General features: G+C 38.6%; 1 protein-coding gene across 1 annotated transcript in view; it reads right to left on the bottom strand.

Moving 5' to 3' along the window:
- Positions 1–2,367: 2,367 nt before the first annotated feature.
- The window catches only part of hhip (hedgehog interacting protein), a 48,918-nt gene continuing 40,921 nt past the window's right edge, over positions 2,368–10,364 (bottom strand). Inside the window, exons 12-13 of the mRNA XM_056271723.1 lie at positions 4,180–4,328; positions 2,368–4,066 (exon numbers count right to left, since the gene is read on the bottom strand). Of these exons, the coding sequence (XP_056127698.1) occupies positions 3,870–4,066; positions 4,180–4,328 (346 nt within the window). The 3' untranslated portion in view covers positions 2,368–3,869. The remainder of the gene's footprint in view (positions 4,067–4,179; positions 4,329–10,364) is intronic.

Genomic DNA, 10,364 nt, shown 5'->3' with positions numbered 1-10,364 from the left:
GCTCTTTGGTGCTTGAAATGTTTGGACCCCATTGACCTTCCTCTGTACGGACAAAAGCAGTTCTTCAAATATCTGCTTTTGTGTTCCACAGAAGAAAGCAATTCATTGCAAATAATTGATGACAGCATTTTCGTTTTTGGGTGAACTATCCCAGAGGTTGCTCAAGGGAGACCACTGATGCATGTTTGCTCTAATTTTGAGGGTGCGTTTTGATCCATTGCTTCATCAGTGAGGCTCTGAGGGACTCAGACTTCCTCAGTCATGACCACACACACTTCAGCAGTAGTCCTCACTGACTCAGTCACATAAATATAGGAGGTAATAGAATACTCTGCTAAAACACGGGTGCGATAAAAGTAGATGTTTGTGTTCTGTTTAATAGATTAAGTATGGTGTTCCTGGAAGTTCATCAATATATATATCAACATAAACAATATAGATAAAGTATTATGTCCCTATCTCTTGTCATTCTCTTATCTAAACCCATTATCTGCCCGATAAGTCTTTATTCTGTGTATGATATTATAAGCGAGTTTTCCAACCATTAGAGTTTTGCAAATATTTAGTATACAGACTCGTCATGTTTATGCTGAGTGCCGGGTTACACTGTTTATGAAATATAGCCAGGCAAAGGCCCTTTGGGGAAGAGAAAGAAAACCATTCCAAATGAAAAGTAATGATTCATGCCACAGATAGTATATAAACTCAAATACACCCCTATCGGCCCTGCTCCCTCAACACAATTTTGATTGGCTCTGAACAAGGCACAGACAACTTAGTATTGCGTTACTCTAAATACATTGGGGGTGACTATGGTGACGTGGGTGGTCCTCATTCATTATTATAACGACCACTCAACCTGATTGATGTTTGGAGATGGAATTTAATAATGCTATCAACCTACACTCAACATGTACTGCTGTTTGTGAAGTTTCCCATAAAGCTTTGCAGAAGACAGCACTGAACAGGCATTTTTAAAGAAATGGTTTTGTTTTTGTGGGCATACCATATAACACCCTCATTTAAATAAAGTTACTTTCATCTGTGCATCATAAGTATTGAAGGAGACATATAAGTGATTGACAATCTACACTGGATGAACACTGGGAAATGTTGACCTCTTTGAATCTCTCAGTGCACCTTTTTGTTCACTGTACCTTGATGACAAAAGAAAATAGACATTTGGATAGTGACACAAGAAATGAGACACTTCCCAGTACTACAACTGAAACCAGATGCACGTGTACACTCTGATAGCTTGTATTAACTGGGAAATATTGTCTTTTTTATTTAGTTTAGCAGGAGAAAACAAAGAATATGCATGTGTGTGTAAAACTGCAGACACCCTACAGATACTATCAGCTGATATAATATAGATTCATGTAGTAAATGTTTATGAAAAACCACCCATATCAGATATTCAGATCAAATTTTAGAGAGACAAAAAGTAAAGGAGTCGTTCATTAAGTTCTCAAACATGCTATACATTTTAATAAACATATTGATATTTCTGAGAAGAACCCAAGATAAACCTAGTTATTTACAATAAATGACCATATTTCTTCACATACAACAGTAAAAACATTGTAGACAACTTAAATAACTTTAAGGCGTAACTACTTAAATAATAAAAGAAACAGGGTTACTCTATTCACATGACACCTTCCCAGCAGCTCCAATGCAGGTTTCACATTAAGTGCTAAAATTATAGAGTAGATTTACAGCTTGGACTCCTTACACGTACTGCAACAAAGAATGCTAAAATGCACCGAATAGAAAGTAATAAACAGGCAGGGATTGTTGTTAATTATACTTGTCTTTGGGAGAAATAAGTGATTATACTATAAACATTGAATACACCTGACTATTTTAGAGGGGGCTGCATTTCGCAAACCTTCAATGAGAAGAATCACATCAAAAAAGGGCTCAATGAAACATGGTTAATATTCATGACCTCACTGGTTACAAATGAGTCTAAAACTGAACAGAATGTACTAGTAGTCTCATATTAGTCTAGTTTCAGTCATATTAGTTATTCGGTAAATAAAACAGCTGATCTGATGAGGAAAAATTATGAAGTATAGGACAATTTCTACTTGAGTTGTAGTGCATTTGCTAGTTCATCTACTGGATAGAGCTCAACCAACAACTTCTACTACTTTCTAAAATAAAATCAGTTTTAGAGGGATACTATGGGGTCTTGATGACATCATATAGCATATTTAACATTCTCTTCTATTCAGTCATGAGCAGATTGACAAAAAAAAATTGGCTCTAAATTTATAGCTTGAGCCTCGTTTTAAAGAAACATCACATAGTCAGAATGAAAGATCTATCTTTAATTTTTTTTTTTCAAATCACTCTTGATAGCAATTAGAACAATGTTATAGATTTAAATTAGATTTTTATGGAAGTTGTATCTTCAATGGAACGGTGTAAGTATTTGTAAGTAAAATACGTAAAATGATTTTACAGGCTTAATGCAAAACTGCTCCTCTCCCATATATTATTCCTTAAAAAAATAAACCCTCCTTTATTAAAACAATGGCAAATCTAAAAAGTACTTATCTCAGTACAGTACTACATGAAATGTACACCAGTCACCAGTTTTGTTCCCCTTATGACAAAACTGAATAGGGTTTGGTGTTTCGAAAAAAAAGGAGAACATTAAATGAAGATTTCCATTGTGACCGTCAAATAAACGGTGTTTTTAAAGTGAGACAAAAACTGTAGTATTTGCTAAAAACACCTTACGAGGGTTTTCCATCTGAAAAAAAAAAAAAAAAAAGATTCTGTGCTTGATATCTCACAGAAACAAGATATATGAACATTTTAAAATATGATAAGATATACAATTTGCAATGAAAGCAGCGTGCATGGTCATGAACAACTATAGGAAAATAGTATAGCTGATACTGCACCTTTAACCAGAGCAGTTACCTATTTAGGTTAGTTTCTCCGCAAACCAGTCATCTTATATATTAAATTAATGTAATAAAAGTGACTGTTCGAACATTCTTAAAGATTTACATTTCACTTTAGTTTTCATCTAAATGAAACATCAATGAGATACAACCAATATTCAGTTTTGACTTTGCAGGATCTTCATTGATCGTTTCAGCAATTATATCAAGAAGATGGATGACATTTTAGTAGATGCGTTTTCTAAACTGCATGTAAACTGGCATCAAGTCCCATCAAAATGATTCTCCAGTTATACACAGACCTGCTGGATAAGACTCTAAGTCTGTTGTATGGTTTTGTGGCTGTACTGACAGCTACTTCCCCTCTCTTCTTTAAACAACCTATGAATCCATGGCAGTGATTTTCTTTATGGTACAGTTGAGTTTGCAAGACTGTCCATTTGACTTTCCTAAATGAGCGTTGTTGACTCCCTAAAATCCCAATTTGTCCTGTAGTACACAGACTTATTGGTGCCCATGTTGGGGTTGGAACGAACATCCGAGTTGGTCTCATGTGAAGCTTCCAGTGCTTTGTGAGTCCTCTTGCAGGGACACTTGACTTTAAAGTGGACCAGACATTACACACCATACCAGCAGTAAAAACCGGAGAACCCTGCGTGGTACCTCCAACATGCGACCCCTTCAGCTATGCGCATTGAGGTTCCATTGGCCACCCTGTTATTGTTTTACCTGTGTATTTGTGCATAGGAGTGAGAGTGCAGATGGTGTAGGGGAGCATGAAGATCAAAGGCTGTGGCTCATGAAAACGAACAGTGGTGGGAGAGGAGGATCAGGTGAGGGGCAGTTGGAGATTGGGGATGGTGTCCTGAAGGCAAACTCTGAAAGGCCTCCGTAACGTTCAGTCTGCCAACCGGTGAAGAGCGCATTATCATCCAGCCCTACTTTTTATACAATATAACTGGTGAGGTCCAGCAGGTAAGATGTCATGTCAATGATGTGCTCCAGGATGCTGTCTTTCTCACCGTCCCCTCGTGTTCCTCGCTCTCCTTTCTCACACTGACCGCCGGAGAATCCTTCCTTGCAGAGACACTTGTTGGGCTCCACGCAGACTCCACCGTTACGACAGATGGGTTCGCATTTGGCTGCGAATGACAAGCAAAAGCAGAAATAAGTTGAAAAAATATTGAAAGAGGTTGGAGGTTTATGCAACTTTGAAATCAAAGACAAAGGGAAAGTGCTCTGATTGGCTCTGTACCTCGTAAGCAGAAGGGGCCCTCCCAGCCAGCACTGCAGCAGCATTTGCCAGTGGGTGTACAGTGGCCGTTCTTGCATTCACGGGAGCAAGTGGTGCTTAGCATCTCTGGATCCTCCACCGGCCGTCTGCACTCCTTAGGGACCTGTGGCCTGCAGGAGTCACAGAGCATTGATGGTCAACAAGGGGTCTCACAAAATCCAGCTCACAAATTGCCAAACATGCAAACACATAGTATTTCATAATGCCTTCATAAAGCATAGCATTTCATAAATAAGCAAACATGTGGAAAACTTGTATAAAGACAAATGAGCCTATGATGGTAGGGCATCATGCTAACTTTTGATATATGGAGTGATTTATAAGACTTTATCAAAAGTAAAAATACTGCAAGTACATTAACCCCTTAACAGACAGACCCCATTTTGGCATTTACATAATATGTGATGACTGATTTAAAAATGTTAGTGTATTATTTTTAATAATAATGTATAAAAATTACTATCGGCTTATTGGTATTGTCCATAATTTTATTATTGGTGCATCCATATACAAAGACATCCATACACTTGAATGTTTGTCTATCTCTCAATTGTTGCCTCTGATTTTTAATCGCTGTGAAAAATAATCAATCTTTTATAATCAATATTTATTCACTGTCACTTGTGGAATGCAATTGTATGCTGATCTTTTTATATGCTGTTGTTTCACAGAAACTTTCTACAAAATAAGCCATTGACAATTACTAGAATACAAGTAAATATTCACCATAGGAATTTTTATAGAGTAATTGAAAAAGTTAATTTAATGTTCACAAAATGTTCATTTACGTTTCATCTTGCTGTCTGTCTATAACAGAAGTGCTGTACAGTAAGTGTGAGAAAAGATGCTACTTCGGATGAACAGTCAGACAGAAAGACATAATTATTGATTTGATTAGTTTGATCTTTGTGGATTAATTATTCTCACCTATACCTATATAACCTAAAATGAATGTGTGTGGAAATATAATGCACTATGAACAATACCTACAATCCCACAACAAAATTCAGGCTCTGCATGGCAATGTCTGGAAACAATAATGCTTTTGTGTGTAATGATTTTCAAATGTAAAACCTCAGTGTCAAAGTAAGTTGCTTGTGATGAACCTGTCCGAAGTTCGACTCTCCAAACATTCTAATGCATCACTCAGCTAAAAACACTGCTTAATGAGCCAGTCAAATCTCTTGAAGGCTGTCTATTAGTGAGCAGCAGGGCTGTTGACATACCCAACAGGCCAGCACACACACACAAACACACTGTAATTGGACTCCAGTGAAGCAGTAACTCTATGGGAAACAGGCTGGAGAGCTCTTGGTGAGTTCACATCCTGTGTATCTCACTGGAGGTGGTGTATTGGAAAGTTAGGTGGCCAAAGATTCTGTGCTTAACACTGAGGGTTGTGGAAAGAATGAAAGTAGAATCACAGTATTTAAGGGTGAAGTGTGTCATTTTTTTTCTATGTAAAAATACCAAAAGCAGTTTAATGTGCAGAGACTCAAAATCTATTTGATCAGTTAGAGCCCATCCCCTTTAGACCATAACCTCCGGCTCGCAGGTTAGATTTCCTTTAGTTAACAGTAAGACTAAGAGATACTCATTTATTTCCACAGCCGTTTCTCTTCTAAATGTATGTAATTGAGGTGGTTATTCACGGTCAGTGTATTGTTTTTACATTTTATGTTTTTCATGCCACTAGTGGTGCAGAAGGTACCTTTAATGGTTTAGACTGAGAGCCCAGGATTGAAAGTACTTCACTCCAGTTTGATACACATCTCATACCAAGCTACAGTACCAATGAAAGTACCAACAAACCTCATTGGTTCTCATGCATTAATCAAGTATGGTTCCATGTTTACCGTATTTGATGAGCTCTATGTATGTGCAATTTTTATGCATGATTAAAAGCCAAAATCATATCTGTTCATCATATAAAGTGATTGTATCTCTTCAGAAGACTTGGAATAATCTGTTCAAGTCACATGGATTACTTTTACGGTGTCTTTTTGTACTTGATACATGTACGGATTTGCTGAATGGACTTTTAAGGGATGGCCATTTTTTTGTCATTTGTTTGAAGATAAATGAAAGTCTTACATATTTAGAAGGACATTATGTAAATGATGACATAATTGTACATATCTTAATCCTTTAATATATATATATATATATATATATATATATATTTTTTTTTAACCTATTTTAACACCGTTCCATAGTCCAGCAATGACATAAATTGTTTTGTTTTCATTGTTTTAATACATTGACCTAAACCATTTTGATAAATTGTGATTGATAGTCCTATTTCTTCTGCTCCACCAAGGCAGTTGCCGCTGCTGTGCACATTTGTTTCTATAAAGCTGGCAGGGATGCTTACCTTGTCATGACAATAGTTCGCAATGAAGTGTGATATTCCAAACATTGACCGAACATGTTAATTAGTTGACAACAAACGCCAACAGGTTTAACAAACTGAAACAGGTTTAACCAAACCCAACAACCATTGGATGTTGGTGTTCATTAGGACAGTGTGAAACAGCCTTATGAGTGTCTATTAGATAATGGGATGTTGGATCTCTCAGTTTCCCTGACAGCTTTAGTGACTGATGGCAGGAATTGGGTGGTAACAAGGGAATTCTGGCAGGATACACTGGGGGGTCTAGTGGGGGAGCAGTTCCCATGCTCCCCTCTAACGCTTTCCGCAACCAAATCAGGTCTCCCTTGTCTCTCATCAACACTTTGTTGTTTTTTTTTTTTTTGTGTGTTGTTGTGACAGGCTGTTACGTTGTTAAAAAACAGGGAGACAGAAAAGATGAGGAAGAAAGAAATAGAAATGGATAGTGAAAAAGAAAGAGGGAGGGTAAGGAGAGAAAGAGGCGCTCCCTAGAGGATTGGGCTAACACTGTTAATGACGTTGGGGTCAGCGGCACTACTAAACAGTTTGTATTACTGGCAGGGTGGCCATGAAAACAACACCTGCTGCCGTGGCACTTGACAAAGACAGCTGGGTCAACAGGCACTGTGGGAATGTATCAACTCTGTGAGGCCACTTGCATAAAACACAGACTGATAAATTAAAAGAACGCCCCAGCTTATTAGTTTAAGACTGTCCTGTAGCTTGAATGGGAGGTTGAACACATCAGCAGCCCAACCACTCTTTTTGTGAATCCAAGGATTGTTTGGCACAATATGCTATCCATAATACCAGTTTTCATACCTGTTCTGCATTTTCCACCTAGGCAGAAATCAACACCGACGCTGAGGAAGTCAAAGTCGTGGAAGTTGTGGATTTTTTGGTTCCTCTTATGCTGATTTTAGAAGTAGTATTGTTGAATTATGTGAAATCGATTTAGATTGTTGAACAGTGTTGAACTTAAGAATACTAGACACTTATTGGTAACTAAAAGCATAATTGATAAGCCACAATATTTCATAACTGAAAACGCAAGGGATGAGAGTCATGTAGAACTTGGTGAATGAATACAATTCTGTGGAAATCTGCAGAGCTTTCTGAGGAATTCAAATTCTGTGTGCGACCACTCATGGGTAATGAGTCCGGTATCTCTTGAGCTTTTCTCTGAGAAGACAGTTTAATATCTCTTGGCTTAACTTGTTGGCTTTGATAGTAAGAAGCAGTTGAGTTATTTGATGAAAGTGCACCGGGTAGAGGGGTGAAGAGCTCAGGAGTGTTCGAGCATGAAAAAATAAGGCTTCATCAAGGCACTCTGTGTGACTCCTCTGTCCTTTTTGTCATCTCTCTCTTTTGTTAGCACCTCTTTGTGGATACATTGTATCAAAAAATTTACTGTGTATTGTAGCTGTAGGCCATTCAGTACCACCCCTAAGGGTCTTTGTTAAGGGGAGGTACACGGTTGTGAGCGGGAGAGATTTAGGACGGCCCATGAAATAAAGGAGACTTGTCAGAGATGGGGACCAGGAGAATGTGAGCACTATTTAAAGTGTTTGTATATCTTGACACACACTTAGGCCTATATACATTTTTTAACCTCCATATCGCTACAGAAAAGCACTTCTACGGAACCTAATCAATACATTTAGCCAACAAAATCCAAAGTCAAGGAATATACATTGTTATATTTGCTTTTTGACATAACTTCCGTCCTGATGCTGAATTAATAAGTCACTTCAGAAGTCACTCAAGTAACACTCAACCAAAATCCTGCAAGGCATACAACTATTCTAGTGAAGAAGCAATAAGAAATGTGTTCCTGTGATGCATTTCTCAAACATTTCTTGTGGATGATCTTATACAGCTGTCAGAACAGAGTGTATATTCCAAAATAATCACTACTAAGTTCTCACTTCTAGTATTTTACATGTGATGAACTTTGCTTGCTAAGCTAAATTGCTTATAAGAGTACACCAACTGAGATACAATTTCAATCAGCCGCGGCTCGTCTGTAAGGGCAGGTGGGGCAGAGTCCCGCCAAAATATTATTAAACTAAATATTAACTAAATCAATAATAAATTGTAAATGTGTTAAGCACTCTGCAACAAAATTTTTTTCTATTTAAATCGTAAAGTGAGCAGGGTATATATACACTCACCTAAAGGATTATTAGGAACACCTGTTCAATTTCTCATTAATGCAATTATCTAATCAACCAATCACATGGCAGTTGCTTCAATGCATTTAGGGGTGTGGTCCTGGTCAAGACAATCTCCTGAACTCCAAACTGAATGTCAGAATGGGAAAGAAAGGTGATTTAAGCAATTTTGAGCGTGGCATGGTTGTTGGTGCCAGACGGGCCGGTCTGAGTATTTCACAATCTTCTCAGTTACTGGGATTTTCACGCATAACCATTTCTAGGGTTTACAAAGAATGGTGTGAAAAGGGAAAAACATCCAGTATGCGGCAGTCCTGTGGGCGAAAATGCTTTGTTGATGCTAGAGGTCAGAGGAGAATGGGCCGACTGATTCAAGCTGATAGAAGAGCAACTTTGACTGAAGTAACCACTCGTTACAACCGAGGTATGCAGCAAAGCATTTGTGAAGCCACAACACGCACAACCTTGAGACGGATGGGCTACAACAGCAGAAGACCCCACCAGGTACCACTCATCTCCACTACAAATAGGAAAAATAGGCTACAATTTGCAAGAGCTCACCAAAATTGGACAGTTGAAGACTGGAAAAATGTTGCCTGGTCTGATGAGTCTCGATTTCTGTTGAGACATTCAGATGGTAGAGTCAGAATTTGGCGTAAACAGAATGAGAACATGGATCCATCATGCCTTGTTACCACTGTGCAGGCTGGTGGTGGTGTAATGGTGTGGGGGATGTTTTCTTGGCACACTTTAGGCCCCTTAGTGCCAATTGGGCATTGTTTAAATGCCACGGCCTACCTGAGCATTGTTTCTGACCATGTCCATACCTTTATGGCCACCATGTACCCATCCTCTGATGGCTACTTCCAGCAGGATAATGCACCATGTCACAAAGCTCGAATCATTTCAAATTGGTTTCTTGAACATGACAAAGAGTTCACTGTACTAAAATGGCCCCCACAGTCACCAGATCTCAACCCAATAGAGCATCTTTGGGATGTGGTGGAACGGGAGCTTTGTGCCCTGGATGTGCATCCCGTAAATCTCCATCAACTGCAAGATGCTATCCTATCAATATGGGCCAACATTTCTAAAGAATGCTTTCAGCACCTTGTTGAATCAATGCCACGTAGAATCAAGGCAGTTCTGAAGGCGAAAGGGGGTCAAACACAGTATTAGTATGGTGTTCCTAATAATCCTTTAGGTGAGTGTATATATTTTATGCCTCAACCCTAACCAGCTCTACAGCGCCCTACAGAAAAATGGAACTGCAGCACACTTAATTGAGAGCCATTGGGGCTGCCCCGCTTATTTTCACGTTACCTTACGTAATATTACCTCCAGACCAAGACAATATCAATCCACTTCAGCAGCTATGTGTATATTAGTCTGCATCAGGTCAGAAAGGGTATGTTCACACTTTGCATGTTTGGTTCGATTAAAACGAACCATGGTATGATTGCTCTGTTAGTGCGGTTCTTTTGAATAAGTGTGAACGCTACCATCCGAACCCTGGTGCGCACCAAACAAGTGCAAATGAGCCAAAAACAGGACATGATGTCACAAGATGCAACCCTAAA

This window comes from Rhinichthys klamathensis, unplaced genomic scaffold (assembly GCF_029890125.1).
Source record: "Rhinichthys klamathensis goyatoka isolate OS25496 unplaced genomic scaffold, OSU_Roscu_1.1 h1tg000325l_1, whole genome shotgun sequence".
NCBI lineage: Eukaryota > Metazoa > Chordata > Actinopteri > Cypriniformes > Leuciscidae > Rhinichthys > Rhinichthys klamathensis.
Note: the sequence above shows the minus strand (reverse complement) of the source record. Positions and strands in the feature narration are given on the sequence as shown.